The sequence below is a fragment of the Neofelis nebulosa genome, chromosome 18, assembly GCF_028018385.1.
Source record: "Neofelis nebulosa isolate mNeoNeb1 chromosome 18, mNeoNeb1.pri, whole genome shotgun sequence".
In the NCBI taxonomy this organism is placed as follows: domain Eukaryota; kingdom Metazoa; phylum Chordata; class Mammalia; order Carnivora; family Felidae; genus Neofelis; species Neofelis nebulosa.
This window is the reverse complement of record NC_080799.1, coordinates 15,998,664-16,024,418: the sequence shown is the minus strand read 5'-3', so window position 1 is coordinate 16,024,418 and position 25,755 is coordinate 15,998,664. Positions and strand designations below refer to the sequence as shown.

At 39.7% G+C, this 25,755-nt stretch overlaps 1 protein-coding gene and 1 non-coding gene across 2 annotated transcripts in view; both read left to right on the top strand.

Moving 5' to 3' along the window:
• The first annotated feature begins 3,188 nt into the window (after positions 1–3,188).
• VKORC1L1 (vitamin K epoxide reductase complex subunit 1 like 1) overlaps positions 3,189–25,755 on the top strand; it is a 65,645-nt gene continuing 43,078 nt past the window's right edge. The window contains exon 1 of the mRNA XM_058711437.1: positions 3,189–3,557. Within this exon, the coding sequence (XP_058567420.1) occupies positions 3,199–3,557 (359 nt within the window). The 5' untranslated portion in view covers positions 3,189–3,198. The remainder of the gene's footprint in view (positions 3,558–25,755) is intronic.
• On the top strand, positions 12,784–12,856 carry TRNAK-CUU (transfer RNA lysine (anticodon CUU)). The gene has a single exon. It is a non-coding gene; the product is annotated as a tRNA-Lys (tRNA).

Sequence of the window (25,755 nt, the reverse complement as noted above, 5' to 3'; positions counted from 1 at the left end):
GTTAAGTGTCCAATTCTTGATTTCAGCTCAGGTCATGATCTCACCGTTTGTGGGGTTGGGCCCCACATTGGGCTCCTCGCTGACAGCACAGAGCCTGCTTGGGATTCTATCTCTCCCTCTCTCTCTGCTCCTCCCCCACTTGCATTCTCTCTCACACACACACTCTGTCTCTCAAAATAAATAAATAAACTTAAAAAAAAAACACAATGAGCTCCCTCCAGAGAACCACCAAAATGTGTAAAACTAACAGCATTGGCATTTCCAAGGGTTGGTGAGAACGTAGAGTATAAAGAAATCTCAGACATTGCTAGTGGGAGTTTTAATTGGTATAACCACTTTGGAAAACCGTTTGGTAGCTTGGTGGCCCTAGTGATACACTGTTCAGATCTCCCTTCAAGAGAGCCTGCTGCAAGGAGGCTAGTTGGCCAATAGCTCCAGCTGCCACACTTTTAGACCCACCCCAGTGTTCATGCTGAGGCCATGCTTTTTTCAGGCTGCTCCCGGCCCGTGACTGTGCATGGCAGAGGTCCTAGTTCCAGGCCATCCTACACTGCACACAGCTCCTATGATGGACAGTTTGTACACTGGGCTCCCTGTGAGCCTGGCTGAGACTGTGGAGTTTTCACAGCAGTCAGATCTGCACTGTGGTCTGGAGGTTCCCCATGTCTACTCTTCCTCCCTCTCTCCTTTAGCCTTCACGGGCAAGGCCCCCTGGAAATGTCTTGCATATCTAATTCTACCCTGGCATCTTCTTTATGGAAGACCTGAATTGACAGAGGCAGTAATTACTAATTCTGTCTGACTCTAATCCCACTCATGGGGTTATTACCAATAGAAATGAGTGTTTATGTCCACCAAAAGACGTTTATAGAATGTTCATGGCAACTTCATTCATAACAGCTAAAACAGGATAAATGTCTATCAACAGTGGGGAGAGAATGGACAAATAAAACTGTGGTTATTCATATAATGGACTATAACACAATGAAAAATAATAATAGCTATGCGCAATTATTAATAATAAACCTCATAGACATCATGATGAGTGAAAGAAGCCAGATAATCAACAGATCTCATCAAGTCAGGAAAGGGATACAGAAGGAGAGAGGTTGCAGCAGAATGAGTCCACTCAGATTTATGGAAACCACTAGAGAGAGTCATGATTTTTTGAGGACTGTGGTAGACAGCCTGTAAGATAAACTCCCAGTGATTCCCTCTCCTGGTTTCCATGTTTTTGTGTAATCCCCTCCCTTTCATTGCAGACTGAACCTAGGGACTAGCTTTCTTTTTTTTTTTTTTTTTTTTTTTTACCTCCCAGCTTTATTATGATATAGTTGAAATGTAACATTGTGTAAGTTTAAAGTGTACATGATTTGATCATTTTGTGATCAAATTGATTGTGAGATGTCCACCGCAATGAGGTTAGTTAATGCATCCATCACCTCACATAATTTGTGAGTATTATGTGGTGAGAACATTTAAGATTTACTCTCTTAGCAACTTTCAGGTATATAATACAGTATTATTAGCCACATTCACCATGTGGCACCTTCGATCCCCAGAACTTATTCATCTTATAATTGGAAGTTTGTACCCTTTGATCAACATCTCCCCATTTCCCCTAACCTCTTGCGCCTGCCAATCACCAATCTATCTGTTTCTGAGTTTGGCCTTTTAAGATTCTACATACATGGGAGATCATATAATATTTGTCTTTCTCTGTCTGACTTATTTCATTTACCACAATGTCCGCAAGATTCATCAGTGTTGTCTCAAATGATAGAATTTCCTTCTTTTTTATGGCCGGATAATATTTCATGGTATATATAATACCACATTTTCTTTACCCATTCATCCCTGATGGACACTTGGGTTGTGGACTAGCTTCTAAGTAATAGAGTAAGTAAAAGTGATGGGCTGTCTCTTCTGAGATTATATTACAACAAAGACTGTAACTTCCATCTCCCTCTCTTATCCCTTGTCTTAGGGGAAGATAGCAGCTTTTTATGGAGGGGTACATGTAGCCAGGAACTAATAAAGAACCAGAGGCCTGTGAATGGCATTTGAGTGAGCCCGAAAGAGGATTCTCCAACTTTGAGATGCCTGCAGCCCTGACTCACGAGTTGAATGTGAGAGACCTTGAGCCAGAGGACCTAGCAAAGTGGTACCCGCATCCCTGCCCCACAGAAATTGTGAGAAAATAAGGGATTTTTGTTTTAAGCTGCTAACGTTGGGGTAATCTGTTACCAACAAGGACATTGCTTGTTACTCAAAATCACTATGTAAAGCTCCTGAAATCTCTGAGAACTGAAACCAGGGAAAAGCTGGCCATCCCCAAGAATGGTGTGTTTCTTTCTTCTTAGAGACCGTGAGAATCACACACACATGTTCTCCTTTTAGTTGTGATCACCAGGAAGCTCAGAGCCAAATTTATGGTTCAATCTTAATAATTATGCAAGACTCTATGGCCTGCTTACCTGTGTTCTTACTCCTGGTCTTTCTTTTTATTCTGATTTATCTTTTTCTTTTTCCTGTTTTTTTAGTTCGTTTTTATATTTTTCTATATTACATTAATTATGTTAACCCATCTCAAGTTCAACTTACAGAGAGGCAAGGCATTCATAACTTTGTTGTTTTTGTCATAAATAATTTAAAAAATATTTAAGTTTGCACCTGTTGAACACGGAGGTGCTTGGAGGTTGTGGGGAATATCAGGTAATGGAAGCATGGTTCTTGAACTCCAGGCATTGGCCCGGGTTAATGTGGATTGGGTCCAAAAATATCAAATGATGACAAAAAAGGAAAAAGGGATGGCAATGATCGCCACCCCCCAGGGGGAGGGGCCAAGGGCTTACTCAGTCACACGTGAAATTTATTATTCGCTGCACCCAGTCCCCTAAAGCCCTCAGGCACCTCACCGCCCTCATGACCCCTCCCCTCCCCTCACCCCTCCCCTCCCCTCCCCTCCCGGAGCCCCGCCCCTCTTTCCTCTGGCCACGCCCCTCCACTCTGCCCCGCCCGCCGCGCGCGCCGCGCCGCCTCTGTCTCCTCCTGCCCGCCCGGCCTCCCGACGGTTGCGCGCTCCGCCCCCTCCCGCCGCGCCCGCGCGCGCCTTCCCCGCCCCGCCGGGCTCTCTCCTTTCGGGGCGGTTGGGCCGCGCGCCTGTGGGGGCGGGGCCCAGAGGAGGCGGTCGAGCCAATGGGGCGCGGCGGCGGCGGCGGTGGTGGCGGCGGCAGCGGAGGCGGTGGCGGTAGCGGCGGCGGCTGGGTCGGGCCCCGACGGGCGGCGGCGGCTGAGGTGGAGGCGGAGGGAGGCGGCGGCGGCGGCGAAGGAGGCGGCGGCGGCGGCGGCGGAGGGGGGAAGATGGCGGCGCCCGTCCTGCTGAGAGTGTCGGTGCCGCGGTGGGAGCGGGTGGCCCGGTATGCAGTGTGCGCCGCCGGGATCCTGCTCTCCATCTACGCCTACCACGTGGAGCGGGAGAAGGAGCGGGACCCCGAGCACCGGGCCCTCTGCGACCTAGGGCCCTGGGTGAAGTGCTCTGCCGCCCTTGCCTCCAGGTAGCCCGGTTGCGGGGAGCGGGCCGGGAGCGGCCGTGCGGGGTGAGGGCGGAGGCTGGGGGTGGGGAGCGCGCGGCGGGAGCTCGGGCCTGGGGGGCGGCGGGGACCGGGCCGCGGAGGGACCGACGGCGCTGCGAGCCTGGCCGCGGCCGGGGGCGGCGGCCGGGGGCTCCGGCCCCGGGGACGGCCCGAGTTCAGGCTCCCGGGGTGGAGGCGGCGGGGCCGCGAGACCGGCGAGGAGGGATGAGGTGGCAGAGTGCAGCCGGGAGGCCGGAGCGGACCGGGAGCAGTTGGGCCGGCTGGGGCCGGGCTGGGAAGGAGCGAGAGGGGTTCGCGGAGGGTGGGTCCCGGCCGGCTTGACAGATTTCCTGGTTCTCGCCGGGGAAGGCGGGTCGAGCGTGTGGGACCCTGCCGTGGGAGCGGTGAGGTCAGTGTCCACCCCTCGTCCCGGCTCGCTGCAGCCGGAGGCTGTGCGGCCGGCGTGGGCTTGGGTTGCATTTCCCACTGTCTTCTCAGTGCTAGGACAGGTGTTTCTGTGGTCAGGCCTCTTTGTACTCTATAGCGCTAATGAGAATTTGCAGACTTTTGAGACGGTGACATTTGTAGGCAAACACGAATTTGACCCTACTCTGGAAGAAGATACCGGCACTTAACATATCTGATTTCTTGGATTTCCCCTCGTATATTTCAGTGTGCCTGAGAGGGGGAATTGGCCTGAGTTTGGGTCTAGTTTAAGCTTCATTTGAGTAAAAGGGAGTATGTCATGTGTAGTGGTAGTGTTTGGAGCATTTGGTGACTTTTAAACGTTGCTGATTAGTATAATGGGATACCCATAGAAGATTAAAAATACACGCCTTGCCTAAGTGGAGGGATTGTTTTTGTTTTTGTTTACTGATAACTTTAGGTTTTTTAAAATGTTGTAGTGATTTATCTGTTATATTTTATTTTCTGCGTTAGATTTTCCAAGGCAAGTTACTTTGGAAAAAAAGAGGAATTTACATCTTAAAGTGGCGGCTTTTTTTTTTTTTTAAATTAGTGAGGGGGGCTCATTAAAAGTAGCAAAAGTGAAAATGATTTCAGAATTGATAGGTTACAATTTTTATAAAGACATACGATGCTTAGTATTTGCATTTCTTAACAGTAGTCATATTTGAACAGTTTCTTCCCCTCCTGTTGATCCGTAATTGCTAGGTAGATGGTAATGTATAGCTCACTAGTTTATTTTGACCTACATATTGGTGATTACATGAAGAAGCAAGCATGGGAGTTTGTCTTGTTACTATTTACAAACTGCAGGCAGCCAGTCTTTTCCAGTTAGACAGCTCTATCTCATTTGCCCTTAAAATCCTGTTGCGTTAGTGAGAAAATAGTCATCATTATTGCTACATTAAACACAGTGCGTTTAAAATGTAGATATTAGTTAACAGTTAAAATATATCAATGTGACAAAAGCTAACATTTTTGATTGGGTATTTTGAACCAAGTTAATAGACTTAATAGACTCAGCGTCTCTTTGAGAGCCACTGAGTGTATTTTATGCAAACATTTTTATGTTATTTTCACTTCCATTGGAAAGGACTTTTACACTTAAAAGTAGCTTGCACCCAGAGTTAGTTGAATAAATATATAGTGAAAAGACTATCCAGCAGTATATTTTAAGTAATTTTTAAAAAGAAGAAATAAAAATAACTTTTGAGGGGCGCCTGGGTGGCGCAGTCGGTTAAGCGTCCGACTTCAGCCAGGTCACGATCTCGCGGTCCGTGAGTTCGAGCCCCGCGTCAGGCTCTGGGCTGACGGCTCGGAGCCTGGAGCCTGTTTCCGATTCTGTGTCTCCCTCTCTCTCTGCCCCTCCCCCGTTCATGCTCTGTCTCTCTCTGTCCCAAAAATAAAATAAAAAACGTTGAAAAAAAAATTTAAAAAAAAATAACTTTTGATATTAGGTGAGTATGGAGTTTAGGCAGAATTATTACTAGTTTTAGATTTTGCAAACACTGTAGTCTATAATAAATTTAACTGGGCCTTTTAACATGTGGGCATGGAAAGACTGCTTTATGTTACCCAAACTGTGTGGTTAAGTTCTTAAAATTGATTTTCCTTTGAGAAGGCATGTTTTGAACCATGTAATAAGTGCAGACTCTAGGTATTTTCAGTTATATGTCATTTAAGGTCCATGTTTTTGTGCTCTTTTTTAAATTTTAATAAAGCACCATAAAGTAATATAAAAGTAAGACTAAAAATAACTGGATCTTAAAAACCATAGTTTTAAATGTGAATTTAATACGTTGTTATTGCAACTAACTTTTAGTTACATAAAATAAGTTTGATGCTTGCTAAAGGAGGATAGGTAAGAAATAAAACGTGGCTAACAAAAGGAGTAAATAACTTATTTGCCTTATACACAATAAAATTATTTTCAAGAAATTTATCCAGTTTGATCAGCCTGTTTATAAACTGCTTACAAAACTATGTGTGTGTGTGTATATATATATATATATATATATATATATATATATATATATATTTATGTGTGTATACCGTGTGTGTGTGTGTGTGTGTGTGTGTGTGTATTCAATGGAGGTACAGAAATTTGGAAATTAAAGTGGCTTGAGTCTGATTTATAGACCAATTTTTTTTGTATATAGTTAGAATAAACATTGTTAAAATTTTTTATTTTTTCAGAGAGGCTTTAAATAAAATCAGATTATTGGAGACCTCAAGTAATTCTTTTTCTTTGACTTAATTGTTGATTGCCACTTAGTAGAGGTATTAAAAATGTGACTATTTTAGGAAAAGGAAGTCTGAGCCCGTGTTAGAATGAGTAGAATTGCAGATAAAAGATGAGGAAAGTTACCTGATGAATCCTAAAGTAAGCCCCCCCCCCCCACCCAGTGTTAACTCATGTGACTTTGGATTGCTAAATCCCACTTTATTCTCATTTTTCAGTCCTTCAGTGTCTTAATCCAAACAGAATAGAGATTAAAGAGAGAATTTTAGGTGGGGATGTATCTGTGTTTATAAAGTCCTCTAGTATTTAGGAAGGCATCATTGTCTTAAGGGAATAGTTTCCAGACTTTGGATTTCAAAGGAAATTATTGGGGCACCTGGATAGTTCAGTTGGTTGAGCATCTGACTCTTGTTTTCATCTTGGGTCATGATCCCAGGGTCATGGGATCCAGCCCTGCGTTGGGCTCTGTGCTGAGCATGGAGCACAGCCTTAAGCCTGTGCTTAAAATTCATTCTCTCTCTGTCTCTCTCCCTCTCCCTGCCTCCCCCTCTCCTACTCCCCCTCCCCCTCCTTCAGCCCTCCCTCCCACTCTCCCTCTTCCCCTCATCCCTGAGTGTGCTCTCTTTCTCAAATAAAAATTAAGCAAAAAAAAAAAAGAAGAAGGCACCTGGTGGCCCAGTTTGTCGGGCATCCGACTCTTGGTTTTGGCTCTGGTCATGATCTCAAGGTTTTGTGGATTCAAGCCCCACGTGGGGCTCTGCACTGGCAGCAAGGAACCTGCTTGGGAATCTTTCTCTCTGCCTTTCTCTGCTACCCAACTGCCCCCCCCCCCCCCGCGCTGTCTCTCTCTCTCACAAAATAAATAATAAACTTAAAAAAAATTGTTTTTAAAGAAGAAATTATCCACCACCACCCCAAATTGGGTGCAGTGGAGTTACTAATTTTTGTTTTGTTTTGTTTTGTTTTGTTTTGTTTTGTTTTGTTTTGTCAGGTGTAGCCAATAAAAACAGTAACATATCACTAGCTACATTCACTATCATTTTATTTTAAAAAAGGATATTTTTGGGGCACCTGGGTAGCTCAGTCGGTTAGGCGTCCGACTTCGGCTCAGGTCATGATCTCACGGTTCGTGAGTTCGAGCCCTGCATCAGGCTCTGTGCTGACCGCTCGAAGCCTGGAGCCTGTTTCGGATTCTGTGTCTCCCTCTCTCTCTGACCCTTCCCCATTCATGCTCTGTCTCTCTCTGTCTCAAAAATAAATAAACGTTAAAAAAAATTTTTTTTAAATAAAAAAAAAATTAAAAAGGATATTTTTGGGGCGCCTGGGTGGCTCAGTCGGTTGAACGTCCGACTTCAGCTCAGGTCACGATATCGCGGTCCGTGAGTTCGAGCCCCGCGTCAGGCTCTAGGCTGATGGCTCAGAGCCTGGAGCCTGCTTCCGATTCTGTGTCTCGCTCTTTCTCTGCCCCTCCCCTGTTCATGCTCTGTCTCTCTCTGTCTCAAAAATAAATAAACGTTAAAAAAAATTTATAAATAAATAAATAAATAAATAAAAAAGGATATTTTAACTCAAATAATTTGAGAGGACAGAATTTCAGAATAAAAGACCTCTAAATTGAATCATTTAGGGGCACCTGGGTGGCTCTGTTGGTTGAGTATCCACTCTTGCTTTCAACTCAGGTCATGATCCCAGGGTCATGGGATCAAACCCTGCATCAGGCCCTGCTGAGCCTGCTTCAGATTCTCTCTCTCCCTCTGCCCCCTCCCATACCATCTCTCTGTAAAGTAAAATGAAATAAGATTGAATCATTTAGCTTTATTAAAAAGTTTCCTTTCTTATTATTTTTCCTCATTTTTATACAAATCAGTAAAAAGTCTGTTGCAAACCTGCACCAGCCTTCCAGCCAACATTAAGTAGCCCCTGTTTTGTGCAGAGCTCAGATCCAAAGATTCTTGGTGGGCTCCTAGTTCTGCTGCTTGTTAGACTGTGACCTCAAGCTGGTCACTTACCTTCAGGGAGCCTCCATTGCTACATATGGTAAATGGGGCTGTTAAAACCTGCTTTGCCAGAGAATGGTGGGATTAACAATGATAGGAGGAATGAATACCTGGATAGTACCTGGAATAAATTATATACTCAATTATGGCTGTTGCCATTGATTGGAGATGTTACTTTTTTTGCAGTATCTGATAATAAATGCCTTTAAGTAATGTAAGTTGTTTGTTTAAGGTATAGTCATTTGTGTATTTAAAAAAAATTTTTTTTAATGTTTATTTTTGAGAGACAGAGACAGCATGAGCGGGAGAGGGCAGAGAGAGAGAGGGAGACCCAGAATATGAAGTAGGCTCAGCACAGAGCCCGAAGCGGGGCTGGAACTCACGAGCCGTGAGATCATGACCTGAGCTGAAGTCGGACGCTCAACTGACTGAGCCACCCAGGTGCCCCAGTCATTTGTGTATTTTTTAAATGTAAATTATTATACTTTATTGTTCCCTCCATGCCATAGTATAAAGACTTAAAGTCCATTTAAAACAATTTGAGAAGCATGGCAAGAGAAACAATATGATATGCAGAATATTCTTTATAGGTATTTTCTGCAAGTTACATTAGACCCCCTTCTAAGAAAGGTTTTTTTTGTTAAGAATAATACAAGTTATCTTTAAAGATTAATAGGCTTGGCAATTCTACATTTTTAAAAGCTGTAAAATAGTATTTGAAAGCCATCAACTCCTCAAAAAGTTGCCTTTTGCAAAATGTTGGTTTAGTACTCCTCTCATGACAGAAAAAAAAAGTAGTAGTGCCATCTACTTACTACCCCTTTGTTGAAATCTTCCTTTTTTTTTTTTTTTTTAAAGTAGGCTCTACTGCTCAACGTGGGGTTTGAACTCATGAGCCTGAGATCAAGACTCACATGCTCATCCAGGCACCCTGAGATCTTACATTTTTAGAATAGAACCTTGAAGCTTTTGGTGCTCCTCGCTTTGTCCACCTAGACTCAGAGGTTAAACAATTTGCCCAGGGTAACACAGTTACAGCAGATTGGGACTAGAAGCCTGGCTTCCAGAGTACTTGTTTAGAGACCCCGCCTACATTTTTTTTCAGTTAAATTCTTGTATAGATAATGCATTTGCTGCTTCAGATTCAAAGATACTAAGCATATATGGTGAATAATCTCCTTCATAACCCTGTCACCCAAACATGCAGTTGTCCTCCATCAGCAACTGTGAAACTTTCCAGAGCTTTTTGTGCACATACAAGCATAAATATGACCGTATTATTCTTCCCATTTTTATTTTATTTATTTATTTTAAATATTTATTTTAAAGAGAGAGAGCACAAGTGGGGTGGGGATGCAGAGAGAGAGGGAGACAGAATCCGAAGAAGGTTCCAGGCTCTGAGGTGTCAGCACAGAGCCTCATGTGAGGCTCAAGCTCATGCTCTGTGAGATCATGACCTGAGCCAAAGTCGGACGCTTAACCAACTGAGCCACCCAGGTGCCACCCCCATTTTTAAACATAAATTATCATATTATATATTCTGATGTGTACCTTACTTTTTGTTAGCATTCTTTCCATCACATATTTTAAGTGCTTATATTCACATTTGTTATGTTGTTATTAATTGCTGATATGTAAAAGAAAATTTGTTCTAGTAGTTTGTTTTGACTGATATGAACCTAATAAATAAAATATAGGTTCTTATGTTACTATTGTTTCTTGGTATGGAAATTTCAGAAGCAGTACAGACTTAGAGTACAAGAGGAAAGGAGGCATATCCACAAAGGGTGACCAGACTGCCATGCATTAGAGATAACTGTGAAAACTTAAGATAATACTTACTGTGTGCTAAGCAGTGTTCTAAATGCTTTACTTGTATTATTTAGTTCTCATAACAGTCCTATGAGGTGCTTTTATCACTGTTTTACAGATGAAAAAACTGAGGCACACAAAATACAAATGAAACTTGATTTAGATAATACGATGGCAGAGGCCTGATTCTAACCCAGGCAGTCTGTCTCAATATTAGATTGAGTGATCTAATATTGACAGAGTGATGCCCATATCAGCCAAATTTTTAAAACTATGCCAACCTTGGTGCCATTTTTTTTTAACATCTGTATGCCAAAATGCCTAGTGTTTGTATTATAGCTTTTACTTTTTTAGAGCAATTTTTTTAGAAAAGTAAGGACATTACTATGGAGGTATGGTATATAAGAAGTTGTTTCTGGAGTGGTTGCCTTCTAATCCTCAACTTGTGAAGATAAGGAGTTTGTCACACTTAGTGAACAGGTATGCAGTGGGGTGAGCTATCAGGAAGACTTAACATAATTGCCAAGGAAAGGAAGATAAAGGGCATTTAGGCACCAGAGGCGGGGAGGGGAGAAAGTTAGTTTGAATTCGTACTAGGGTGGGGTAGCCCTTTCTGAGAGAGATGTTGAGTCATGGACCGACTGTACATGGAGTCAGGAGAATTGGGCCTGGGGTGTGGTGCTGGCTAAATCACCATACAGAAGTAGGAATTTAACAGGGATTCATTTCCTTGACAATTTGGAAGACTTTAGGGAACAGTATTGGGAAAGGCAGAAGACGGTGGCCCTTTGGGGGGACTAGCAAGTGGCCATATTTGGATGTAACATAGACCCACCTGGGTTGGGAAAGGACTGGAATCTAGAGCTTGTCCCGAAAAATGCAAAACCAGGCATTCTTATAAACCATGTGTTCTTGCAAACTTGGACAAAACTTAAAAGCACTGAGCCTTGGGTTTCTCTTCTATATAGTATTTGTATTCAGTTGCACTAGATTGGTATTAGATTATCCGTTTTCAAAATTCATTCCCCAAACTCCTAGTTGTGTGGTGGTGCAACAGGGATTTCATAAGCATTTGATTCACATTTTAACATGTTAAACTTTAAAACATTATAAACATTTATATATACTCAATTGCATAACATGCTAAATTTTTTAACACAGTAGAGACCACTGATTTATACTGCCAGGTTATCTCACAGGATAGTTATGCTAGGTGAGAAAAAGTACCAATCTTAAATAGTTGCATACTGTATGATTGCATTTATATAGCATTATTGAAATAACAAAATTATAGCAATGGAGAACAGATTAGTAATTGCCAGGGAGTTCAGAATGGGGGAAGGGATGGCTTGGTTAAGGCAGGTAGCTTGAGGGGAGCCTTGTGGGGAAGGAACAGTTCTGTATTTCAGTTGTGGTTACACGAAGCTACAAATGTGATAAAATTGCATAGAAACACACACATACACAAACATGCAGGTAGTGAAATCTCAGTAAACTCTAGATTGTACCCAGATTAGTTTCCTGGGGGTACCTGGGTGGGTCAGTAGGTTGAATGTCCAACTTTGGCTCAGGTCATGATCTTGAGGTTTGTGGGTACGGGTTCTGTGTTGGGCTCTCTGCTGTCAGCATGGAGCCCACTTTGGATCCTCTGATCCTTCCCTTTCTGCCTGTTCCCTGCTCTTTCCTCTTTCTCTCTTTCAAAAAAAAAAAAAATAGATTAGTTTCCTCATTGTGATATTGTACTATAGTTATGCAAGATATTAACCAAGATATAAAGTTTGGAAAAGTGACCTGGGGACCATTCTGTGCATTTTTTGCAAATCCCTGTGATTTATAGTTATTTTGAGATAAAAAGTAAAAAAGAAGAGGGGGAAAGTAACATGTTTAGAATATTTGAGGGAAAATAAGCAAAAGGACAAAATTAAAATTATCCTAGGGCAGTTGGGTGGCTCAGTCGGTTAAGTGTCTTACTCTTGATTTTGGCTCAGGTCATGATCTCACGGTTTGGGGGATCAGCCCTGTGTTGGGCTCCATGCTGCGGGTACAGAGCCTGCTTGGGATTTTCTCTCTCTCCCTCCCTCTCTCTCTGCCTCTCCCCTGCTCGTGCACTCTCTCTTTCTTAAAAAAAAAAAACATTAAAATTATCCATAAGACCACCATTCAGGATAACAATCCTTATAATAGAGTTTCTTGCTTTCTTTGTGTATATACTTGAATTCTAAAAAATACTATTGATTAGAAGAATTACAGCTATATATTGGTAATTTTAAAAATTCAGGCCGGTGCTTGTTTGCTCATGTAAAATTGTATCAGCAAATTCACTATTACGGAACTCTTATTGCCTTATACTATTACATGTGACTGCTTTATGCATAATATGTCATGTCATCATTATTACATATTTTAAGATTTATTATTAGAGATTTAACTTAGGAATGTTCTTCTACTTAGACTTCTGGACAGGTATAATAAAATCCTTAGATAGCATTAACGTACTATTAAAAAAATGACAAAAAAAGTCTTTATCATTTGCAACTGCTAATCTCTTTGGATCGGGCTTTTCTTGATACTGTGCAATCAAAACATAACAAGTCTGACTGCCCCAATCATCCATAATTTAGTTTGTGTTAATCAGAACACCTTCATTGTAAATGTTATAAACTTGAGCTTTTAAAATATACTGATAAGGGGTGCCTGGCTGGCTCAGTCAGTAGAGCATCAGACTCTTGATCTCAGGGTTGTGGGTTCAAGCCCCACGTTGGGCGTGGAGCCTATTTAAAATAAATAAAATAGGGGCGCCTGGGTGGCGCAGTCGGTTAAGCGTCCGACTTCAGCCAGGTCACGATCTCGCGGTCCGTGAGTTCGAGCCCCGCGTCAGGCTCTGGGCTGATGGCTCGGAGCCTGGAGCCTGTTTCCGATTCTGTGTCTCCCTCTCTCTCTGCCCCTCCCCCGTTCATGCTCTGTCTCTCTCTGTCCCAAAAAAAATAAATAAAAAATGTTGAAAAAAAAAAAAAATAAAATAAATAAAATAAAACACTTAAAAAGCTGTAAATACTTAAATAAAATACAGTGATAGAATGAAATACTACTTTAATCTGTTTCTCATTATAGATCCACATAAAATTTCATTTGGAAAAAATTCTTTTACTAAGAATTTTTAAAACCATTAGATTATAAGCTATAAAGTTGCTTTCATTATGAGCATCTATAACTTAGGGGAATTTCAAGGATGCTATTGTCACTGTTGTGTGATTATTGACCATTTTAAAAATAGTCATTGAGGAGCATCTGGGTGGCTCAGTTGGTTAAACGTCCGACTTTGGCTCAGGTCATGATCTCAAACTTCAGAGTTCGAGCCCCTGCATTGGGCTTTGCACTGACAGCTCAGAGCCTGGAGCCTGCATCAGATTCTGTACATCTCTCTCTGTCTCCCTCTCTCTCTCTCTTTCTCACTCTCTCTCACTCACTCTCTCTCTCTCTGTGTATGTGTCCCTCCTCTGCTTCTGCATGCTCTCTCTCTCAAAAAAAAATAAATAATCATTGTATTTGAGAAGTAAAATAGTGGAAGATCCATGACAAAATATGAATTAAGGTGGAGTATACTCAACTACACTGTGTTTTAGAAGTTTGATTTATTTCTGCTTGTGCATTGTGCTAAAAATTACTATCACAGACTTCTATAGAGCAAGAGTACCTGGATTGAAATCTTAGCTGCATAACTTGATCTCTCTTTTGTCTCAGTTTCCTCTTCATAAAATGAGGGTGACAGTAGTGTTTAACTCAGGATTATTGTGAATATGAAGTGTACCAATGCACCAGTATCTGTAAACAGTATAGCACCTGGCACAAAAGTAAATGCTCATAAAATGTAGCTATTGTTTTAAAACATGTTTTTTTTTCTTTCATTAATCTTGTTCAGCAAAATCTGTAGCATCCCAAGGTGGTTGTTTTTTTTTTAACTTTCATATATTTTGTTTGAATTTTTTTTCATATTTAGCTCCTTTAGTTTGAATGGAATATACTTTTGTGTGTGGTGTGAGGTAGGGATCTAACTTTTTTCTAAATTGATAGACTTTTGCCTAACTCCCAATTTATTGACTTGACCATATTTGAAGTACCACAAGAATTTCCTTGTATTCTATAGGGCCTCTTTCTGGATTCTCAGCTCTGTTCTAGTGACATGCTGTCTGTGTTTCCACACATTTCCATTACTATAGTCCCCATCTGCCCTGTGGTTTTAAATAGTAATTTGATATCTGATAGGGCAAATATGCTCATTTTAAAAAATGTTTTGGCTATTCCATCTCAGGTGAATTTTAGAATTTATTTTGATGAGTTCTAAAAAACATCCCAATGAGATTTTGATTAGAATTGTACTTAATTTTTAGATGAATTTGGGAGTCAACCTTTACTCAAAACTTCCCATCAAGTAACATATTGTATCTATTTCTGGAGTTACTAATCTGTTACCATTTTAACCTAGATGCCCATTGTGGTCTTGTTTTGTATGTGATTTATGTGGTGCTGTAAATTGAGAAATTTTATGATGGTATTCCTGGTCATGGATCCCAGGAACAATTTTCTCTAGTCTGCAACCACTATTTTCAAGTCTGTAGGCTCCCCAAGGAAGAAATTTATGTTAAATATTTGTACTTACAAATGAAAAACTAAAATACTTTGCATTTATTCTTAACTAGGACTTGGGTACCAAACTCCCAAGACAAAAGAATGTAATGAGCCCAGCTGGGTTCATGTGGAATTTTTTTTTTTTAATCCAGTTAGTCTTAAATTGTTTCAAACTAAAACAGGCTGTGATATGGACCCCTTTCATCTCCCCAATTCTCAAACATGGCTAGATTTTTCCTTTGTGATGTGAGCAAAGCCTGCTCTAACTCATTCCTATCAGTGCCCAGGGCTGTGTAACCAAAGCGCACATTTGCTTTGGCTGACTGCTGATCTGGCCTTGGCCACACGCCTCAGGCCTTTTCTGCCCAAGTAGTAGGTTTGGCCCTGGCTCTCACTTAGAGAAGAGAAACCCTCTTGAGGGCTTCTCATACTACTCTAGTCATGTAGAAGAAGCAGAAAAGTGAGCCTGTACTCGTGTGCTGAACTTTTAATGGCGATTCTACCCAGTATCACACAGACCCTATCAGTGCTCTCAAATCTGTCCTCTTCCTTCCTGAGAATCAGGGAGAAAGAACAGTGAGAAGGGCCTTGATTGCTCACTTCTAAAGATAACATAGAAACTTTCAGCCATTCTCAGAAGCATTGGTTTTTCTCTTGGGTTGTTGTCTCAAATCAAACAGAAAGAGGTGGAATAAAAACTGGCTTGCTGAGTATTGCACATAAGCCATATTCTCTCTTAAGTATGCATCAACCTTATTACTCATGAGACGTTCTCTTCCCTTGCTTAATGGTTCATGACATGTTCTTGATTTTCCTCCTACCACTTGGTTCCTTCTCAGCTTTCTTTACTGGCTTATCCTCCTGCAATTACCCATTATGTTGGTTTACCAGGAATCAGCCCTACCCTCTTGTTAGTCTTCTTTCTCTAAACAGTCATGTCCGTGTTCATGGCATCACTCACAGATGAACCTAAAATTTCTATCTCTAGCCTGGAAATTTATGTCTATAGCCTCAAAATTTATATCTCTCTTTTGAACTCTAGATCTGCATATCTAATTGCCTGCTGGACATCTCTAGTTAGATGTCTCCAAAGTGCTATAAGTTAATGTGTCCAAGATTTAATTAATATTCTTACCCTGAAAATGCTTTTTCTGATCCCAGTGAAAGGCATCACTGCCCCAGCAGTTGTGCAAGTCAGAAACCTGGGAGTTGTCCTTGGTTGTTTCTCTACCCTCCCCTCCCCCACCAAATCCAATCAATCACCAGGTCCCATTGATTTTTTTTTTTTAACCTTTTTTGTTCTGATTTGTAACATACATATGGAAGAGACCTTGAGCTGTGCATCTTTTTAAAAAAAAAAAATTTTTTTTTTTAACATTTATTTATTTTTGAGACAGAGAGAGACAGAGCATGAACGGGGGAGGGTCAGAGAGAGGGGGAGACACAGAATCAGAAGCAGGCTCCAGGCTCTGAGCTGTCAGCACGAGCTGTGCATCTTTTTTGACATAGTAATGACAAAGCATAACCCTTGTAACCAACATCCAGGTAATCAAATAGACTATTGTCTTCAGAAAGCCCTCCCTTAACCCCCTCCTTATCAAATATACTCTTCCTCCTTCTCAAGAGTAACTAACTTCTGTCCTGACTTTTATGATACTCACTTTCTTACTTTTCTACCTGAGGTTGCATCTAAACTTGGTTTAGTTTTTCCTGCTTTTTGAACTTTGTAAACGGTTCCATTTAAATGGAACCATTTAGTTTGTATTCTTTATTCTGGCTGCTTTCACTCAACAGTATTTTGTGAAATTCATCCATGTTTTACGGAGCTAGAGTTTAGGTATCATTGCTGACTATTCTGTTATACAGATACATCACAATTAACTTATTCACTCTTTTTTTGGATGGACATTTAAGTTGTTTTCACTTTGCAGCAATTATGAATAATGCTGCTATGAACATTTTTGTGTGTCTTCAATTTTAGTTGGTAATGCCAGACTGTTTTCCAAAGTGATTGCAATAATTTAGATTCCTACCAACAATGTATGAGATTTCCTGTTGTTCTACCTGTTTGTCAGGTGTTGGAATTATCAGTCTATTAAATTTTATTAGCCATTCTGGTATATATGTAATGGATTTTTGTGGGTTATTGAGGTGTATTTCAGTAAAATGCAAAAATCCTAAATGTACAACTTGAAAATTTTTTTATATATGCATGTGCCACTACTCAGAAGAACATTCCTATCGCCTCAGAAAGTACTCTTATGCAACTTTTCAGTCAGAAGCTGTTATTCTGACAATACTGTTTTTTTAAAAATTTTTTTATGTTTATTTATTTCTGAGACAGAGAGAGACAGAGCATGAGTGGGGGAGGGGCAGAGAGAAAGGGGGACACAGAATCCGAAGCAGGCTCCAGGCTCTGAGCTGTCAGCACAGAGCCCGACGCGGGGCTCAAACTCACAAACGTGAGATCATGACCTGAGCCGAAGTCGGTCGCTGGACCCACTGAGCTACCCAGGCGCCCCCTGACAATACTGTTTTGACTTCTATCACTGTAAATTTACTTTTCCTATTCTTGAACTTCATGTAAAAGGACTCCTAACAGTATGCACTCTCTTGTGTCTGGCTTCTTTTGCCCAGCATAATAGCAGTTCATCCAAGTTGTTGGTTTTATCAGTTATTTTTTTATTGCTTAGCGCCATTGTATGATTTTACACACACATGCACACACACACACACACACACACACTCACACTCAGTGTATTTTTGGGTCATAGGGTAGGTATTTAATTTTGTTAGAAACTATAGAACAGTTTGCCAAAGTGGTTGTTCTATTTAACGTTCCTATTTGGTTTTAATTTGCATTTCCCTAATTACTAAAGGGGTTGAGCAGCCTTTCCTCTGTTTTTTTGTTGGCCATTTAGATATCTTCTCTTTGAAAGGCTCATTAAAGTCTTTTGCCCATTTTTTTTTTTACCTGGTGTTCGTTCTTTGTCTTATTCATTTTAAGATACATATATATATACATATTTATATGTATATATATGTGTATATGTATATACATGTGTCTATACATGTCTATGTTCATGTATATTTTTTCAGATAATCTGTGTTGTGTATATTCTCTTCCACTCTGTGGCTTGCTTTGCCTTTTCATTTTCTTAAAAGTATGTTTTGATTAACAGAAATTATTAGTTTTAACATAGTTAACCTTCTCCTTTATAATCAGCTTTTTGTATCTTGGTATTGAAGATATTCTCTATAAAGATATTTTCTCTTACATTTTGTCTTTCACATTTAGGTCAACAATCTATGTGAAATTTTTTTTAATTGTCTCTAGACAAAAACTGTCTCCTTTTAAGCCAGATGTGACTCTTCACTAAGTTTTTGTTTTGGAAAATAGTGATTTTTCATAAAGAATTTATTTTGTTAATATGTAATGGATTTCTTGTTATTTTTTTTTAATTAAAACATTTTTTTTTCTTAACATTTATTTATTATTGAGAGACAGAGAGAGAGCACAACCAGGGGAGGGGCAGAGAGAGAGGGAGACACAGAATCCGAAGCAGGCTGCAGGCTCCGAGCTGTCAGCACAGAGCCCGACATGGGGCTCAAACTGCGAGAAACTGCGAGATCATGACCTGAGCCGAAGTCGGAAGCTTAACCGAGAGAGCCACCCAGGCACCCCTCTTGTTATTTTTAAGTGAACAAATATTTCAGTTTTCTATTTTAATTTCAAATGTGATAAATATAATAGATAAAAGCACATGAACTGAAGCTCTTTAGAATCTCAGGTTTGAGAGTTACTGTGTAGCTTTATAAATCTTGATAAATAGTAAATAATAAATCTTGGTTATTTTTGGCTCCTTGCATTTGTATATACATTTTAGAATCGGGTTGTAAGATTCTACAAGAATACTTGTTAGGATTTTGATTGGAATTGGCATTGAATAAGTTTAGGAATAATGGAAATATTTACACAGTTGCATCTTCCAGTTCATGAACATTGTCTGTCAGTGTGTTTTGGTCTTCTTTAATTTTTTTCTCAGTAATGTTTTGTAGATTTCTAAACAGCAGTTATGCACATCTTGCTAACAGAATTTTTAAAGTGAAAAAAGTCTATATCAAAATACATTAAAAAAAACCCAAAACATTTAACAAGAAGACAAAGGGTATCTCTGAAAAATGTGAAACTTCACTGAAGGACATAAAATAATTGAATAAATGCTGAAACATAACTTTTTCTTAGGATAACTGTCACATTGGAAAGATATCATTATCCCTGTAGACTGTCATATTGCATATTGCTAAATACACTTTTGCGTCTTGTCATTTCTAAAATTGAGATATGCCTTGGGGTGCCTGGGCTTAACCTGGGTTGATTAAGCGTCCAACTTCGGCTCAGGTCATGGTCTCGTGGCTTGCGAGTTCAAGCCCTGTGTAGGGCTCTGTGCTGACAGCTCAGAGCCTGGAGCCTGCTTTGGATTCTGTCTCCCTCTCTCTCTCTGCCCCCGCCCCACTCGTGCTCTGTCTCTGTCTCTCTCTCTTAAAAATAAACAAACATGGGGCGCCTGGGTGGCGCAGTCGGTTAAGCGTCCGACTTCAGCCAGGTCACGATCTCGCGGTCCGTGAGTTCGAGCCCCGCGTCGGGCTCTGGGCTGATGGCTCGGAGCCTGGAGCCTGTTTCCGATTCTGTGTCTCCCTCTCTCTCTGCCCCTCCCCCGTTCATGCTCTGTCTCTCTCTGTCCCAAAAAAAAAAAAAAAAAAAAAAAAACGTTAAAAAAAAATTAAAAAAATAAAAAATAAAAAAAAATAAAAATAAACAAACATTAAAAAATTTTTTTAATTGAGATATGCCTTAAAATTGAGGATACCTTCTAGTCACTTCTGGCCATGTGGTAGTGGTGAAGAAGTTTTATTTATGAACATCTTAACCAGTTTATTTTACTTATATTCCTTTCATTATAAGCACAATTCATATGCATATGCTAAAAGAGCTATTTTAATAAGCCTAAAAGAAAAATCCTCAGTCACAAGGCAGCATTATGTCAGGGTAGCAATGTCCTTTTTTTTAGGGCTACATAAAATTGTACATCTTACATTGAAGGTATTTTGGAGTTGATCAAACATAATTTGTAAATTCAGTGTAATCCCAGTTAATATTTCCACAGGCTTTTAAAAAACATGATTCTAAAGTTTATATGAAAGAACACAAATGGAATTTATTATAAAATACGAAAATCAGTAATTCACGAAGGAGAATTAGTACTGTGAAAGTCAGGGTTCAAGCTGAAGTGATTAAGCATGCTGGAGCAGGTAGGTTATCCCCAGAACAGAGCTGAGAGTAGTGCTGTGACCTCATTTATAGAAATGTCACAGGTAATGAAGGTGAAAACAGTGAATTCTTCGATAAGTAAGTAGTATTGTGTTAGCCATTTGAGAAAAAAGAAAGCTAGCTTGCCATCTCACTTAAAAAAAAGAAAAGCTTTTATTGAGATACAATTCACAGATAGGAAAGTACACATATTTTGGGAATGCAAGCTGGTGCAGCCACTCTCGAAAACAATATGGAGGTTCCTCAAAACACTAAAAGTAGAACTACCCTACGACCCAGCAATTGCACACTAGGCATTTATCCAAGGGATACAGGTGTTCTGTTTCGAAGGGACACATGCACTCCCATGTTTATAGCAGCACTATCAACAACAGCCAAAGTATGGAAAGAGCCCAAATGTCCATGGATGGATGAATGGATAAAGGAGATGTGGTATATATATGTATGTATACACACACACACACACACACACACACACACACACACACACACAATGGAGTATTACTCAGCAACCAAAAAGAATGCAATCTTGCCATTTGCAACTACGTGGATGGAACTGGAGGGTATTATGCTAAGTGAAATTAGTCAGAGAAAGACAAAAATCGTATGACTTCACTCGTATGAGGACTTTAAGAGACAAAACAGATGAACATAAGGGAAGGGAAACAAAAATAATATAAAAACAGGGAGGGGGACAAAACAGAAGAGACTCATAAATATGGAGAACAAACTGAGGGTTACTGGAGGGGGGTGTGGGAGGGGGGATGGGCTAAATGGGGAAGGGGCACTAAGGAATCTACTCCTGAAATCATTGTTGCACTATATACTAATTTGGATGTAAATTTAAAAAATAAAAAAAAAAAGGAAAGTACACATATTTTAAGGGGCCAATATTTTTTATGTATCTGTACATGTGTAACAGGATCTGTCAGCTAGATCAGGAAATAGACTCTCTAGCACCCCCAAAGTTTCCCTTATATTTGCCTCCTAGTCAGTACCAACCCCCTTGGTGGTAATCGCTTTTTGGGCCTCTAGCCATCAATTAGTTTTGCCTGTTTTTGATCTTCAAATAAATCAATATATTAAGTCTTCTTTTGTGTCTCATTTCTTTCGCTTAACACTGTATCTATGAGATTTATTTATGTTGCATGTAGCAGTTCTTTTTTATTGTGTAGTATTGTGTTAATATGCCACACTATCATCGATAGAAATTTTGGTTGTTTACTTTTTTTTTTTTTTTTGCTAAAATGAATAAAACTGCTTAGAACACTCTTGTATGTGTTTGTTGGGTGTTAAGTACTCATTTGTTCTTGGAATTGAGTGGAAGTGGTGGGTCATAGGCTACATATATGTTTAATTTTAGTGTATATTGCCAAACTGTTTTCCACAGTGAGTATACCAGGTTACATTCCCACCAGCAACATATGAGAGTTCCAGTTGCTCTAAGTTTTATAAAATCTCAGAAACCATAAAGAGAAAAAGTTGATTAATTTGCATAAAGACAGACAAAACCTATGCATGGCAAAAACTAGCATAAATGAAGTTGGAATGCCAAAGATAAACTGGGAAAAAATATTTGCCGTGCATCATTTTCAAGGAGCTAATTTCCTTTAAAGAAAAGGAAAAGACAGGAATCCTTTTAAATAAATACAGGAAGGACCAACATCTCAACAGACGAGTGGGCACAGTACATTCAAAGACAGTTGAAAATAGGGGCACCTGGGTGGTTCAGTCAGTTAAGCATCCAACTCTTGATTTCGGCTCAGATCATGATCTCATGGTTCTTGAGTTCGAGCCCTGCATTGGGCTCTGCGCTGACAGTGTGGAACCTGCTTGGAATTCTCTCCTTCTCTTCTCTCTCTCTCTCTCTCTCTCTCAAAACAAACTTAAAAAAAGACAGTTGAAAATAAACACAAATAGTTCTTAAACAGGAAATTTCAGCCATAATAAGAGCAAATTGAAACTATATTGAAAACGTTTTTAATGTATTAGATTGGCAAAGATCAAAAATTTTGATTAACTTGGCTAAGATGTAGAGAAGTATCAAGTTCCATATAGTAATGGTAGGATTCTAAACTCTGAAGAGCAGTTTGATAATATCCATTAAAATTAAAAATGTATGTACTTCAAGAGTAGTAAGCATAAATAAATTATGATGTGTTTATACAATAGAATATTACAGAGAACAAGAATGAATGAGTTACAATTTACACACAAAAATAGATGGTTCTTACAACCATAATGGCGAGTGAAAGAGCCAGATAAAAATACAAGTTCCAAAACACAAAATTAAAGCTATGTTGTTAGAAGTCAGAGTAGTGTTACCTCACTGAAAAGGAACACAAGACAAGCTTTTGGAGGCGTGTAGTGTTCTATATCTTAATGTGGGTCCTGGTTACACAGTTGTGCTTACATTGGGAAAATTCATCAAGCTTTTGTGTACTTTTCTGAGTGTATGCTATAATTCAATAACAAATTCTAAGTAGATAATAGCATGTATATACACAGTCATAATGCACATACCCCCTTTTTTTTAGCAGTTCTTTTCTGTGCTTATAAACACGAATACATACATATACACTCTTGTATGTGGCAGTTAAGTTAATTCATTGCCATGCTTATTATAACAAAAGTTGGGACAAAATCTGGTTACCAGTCAGTGAGGAACTGGTGAAATAATTAATGGTAATGTAATAGAGTGAATGAATAGCAGCTCTTAAAAAGTGAAAGGGAGTTCTTTGTGAACTAATTTAGAAACATCTCTTAAGATGTTTTTAAAAGACCAAGCAAGGTGCATGAATGATATATGTAGTATGCTAATACAGTTGACCCTTGAAAAACATGGGGGTTAGGGGCACTGACCACCTGTGTAGTACAATTTGCATTTTTTAAAATTGAAGTATAGGGGTGCCTGGGTGGCTCAGTCGGTTAAGTGTCCGACTTCGGCTCAGGTCATGATCTCACAGTCTGAGTTCAAGCCCCGCATCAGGCTCTGTGCTGACAGCTCAGAGCCTGAAGCCTGTTTCAGATTCTGTGTCTCCCTCTCTCTCTGCCCCTCCCCTGTTCACGCTCTGTCTCTCTCTGTCTCAAAAATAAATGAACGTTTAAAAAAAAAAAATTGAAGTATAGTTGGCATGCAGTGTTACATTTAAGGTATTCAAAATAATCCACAATTCTATACATGCAGTTACACTCTGTCACCATACAACGTTGTTGTAATATTATGGACTGCATTCCTTTTGCTACACTTTTCATCCCTGTTTGTGACTTTTTTTTATTACTGAAAGTTTGTACCTCTTAATTCCCTTCACCTGTTTCGCCTGTCCCCTCAACCCCCCTTCCCTCTGGCAACCACAGGTATGTTCTCTGTGAGAATTTTTCTGTTTTTGTTTGTTCATTTGTTGTTTAGATTTTTCCACATATAAATGAAATCTTGTGGTAAATTTCTCTGATTTCACTTAGCATGATACCCTCTAGGTCCATCCATGTTGTCACTAATAGCAAGATTTCGTTCTGTTTTATGGCTGAGTCATACTTCAGTGTGCATATATACCACATCTTTTTTATCCATCCATCCATCCATCCATCCATCCATCCATGGGCACTTAAATTGCCTTCAGCTCTTAGCTATTATAAATAATACTACAGTAAATAAGAGTGCATGTATCTTGAAACTAGTGTTTTCATTTGGGTAAATACCTGGCAGTGGAATTAGTGGATCATACAGAATTTATAATTTTTTGAGGAAAACTGTTTTCCATAGCAGCTGCACCAACTTACGTTCCCACCAACTGGGTGAGGGTTCCCTTTTCTCTGCATCCTTGCCAGCACTTGTTATTTCTTATGTTTTTAATACTAGCCATTCTGACTAGTATGAAGTCATTGTAGTTTTGATTTGCATTTCCAGTGTGTAACTTTTGACTCCCCCAAAACTTAGCTGCTAGTAGCCTACTGTTAATTGGAAGGCTTGCTGTGAACATAACATAAACAGTGAATTAACACATATTTTGTATATTATACAAATATATAAGCTAGAGAAAAAATGTTTAAGAGGAAGAGAAAATACATTTACAGTACTATACTGTATTCATCAAAAAAATTTTATTATGACTAAATCTGCAAAGTTCAAACCTGTGTTGTTTAAGGACCAACTGTATTTTGTGTGGGTATATTTTTTAAGTCATTTACATAAAAAGTATATAAATAGAATATTTCTGGAAGTATAGAAAAATATATTAATGCTGGCTCTCTGGGGAGAAGTTGGTGGCTGGGGAACAAAATGGGAGATACTTTACCTGAATACTCGTATACTTGTAAATTTTAAAAATTTTCATAATGGCAAAGTGCACATAATATAAAATGTACTGTATTAAGCATTTCAGGTGTACAATTCGGTACTCTTCATTTAATTTTATTCACATCATTGTATAACCAGTATCCAGGACTTAAAACAATTTTTTTAAATTTATTTTGAGAAAGAGAGAATCCCAAGCAGGCTCCACACTGTCAGCAGAGCCCGAAGTGGGGCTCAAACTCACAAACCATGAGATCATGACCTGAGCCAAAACCAAAAGGCTGATGCTTAACCAACTGAGCCACCCAGGTGCCCCCAGAACTTTTCAAACCCATTAAACAGCTCCTCGTTTCCTCCTCCCCTTTACCTCTGGCAATCACCCATTCTACGTTGTGTTTCTATGAATTTGACTACTCTAGATACCCCATAAAAGTGGAGTCATAAAATATTTGTGTGTATTTTTGTGACTGGCTTATTTCACTTAACATAATGTCCTCAAGGCTCAGACATCGTATTTTGTGATCTTTGAATTCTGTACCTTGTTCATTTATTACCGATTTTTATTATTTTTTTAATGTTTATTTTTGAGAGAGAGGGAGGTGGGGTGGGCAGAGGATCTGAAGAGGGCTCCACATTGATAGCAGAAAGGCTGATGCACGGTTCAAACTTGTGAACCGTGAGATTGTGACCTGATGTGTGTCCAATGCTCAGCCGACTGAAGTGCCAGGCTCCCCTATTACCTATTTTTAAAGGAGCATTAGAATAAAAAGGTAAGACTTTATCATTCAGAGCTGGTTAATTATATGTAAAAAGTTGGTAGTGTGTATTATTCACATCAACCATCATTTAATGCCAGTTTTGTCAGCAAAACAGATTTATACCATAGTGCCATTTAAAGTTTTATTTTACTACATATTTCTCCTTGTTTTCATGTATAGGTATCAACCAGAATAGAGGGTCATTAAGTCCCCAGCCTCTTGACTCTCAGTCTGCTCAGTACAGTAGTTTTTCCCCTGGGCTCATTGTCCAACTTTGGCCCTTTCCTCAAAGTCTACCTCTTTACCCCTGGCACAACCTGGTTCTATGCCAAGGGGATTGCTTCCTCTTTGCAGATTTCTCCTGTATCTCTGACCTAGAAAAAAAAGGGGGGGGGGATCTCATTCTCTAGCTATTCAGTGCTGCTTAAGATCATTATTCTAGAGCTTTCTGCAGTAATATTGTTTCCCATGAATTGAGAATCATTTCTGTCAGGATTGTTGACTGAGTGTGGGGACAGAGGAACAAGTTGAAATGACTGAAGTTTATGAGAGGACTTTGTACTATTAAATAGAACAGAGAAGGACAGGCAGGCTCTAGGTGGAAGATATGTGACTAGTCTTTAAATATGTATTGGTTTGAGATGCTGGCCTATA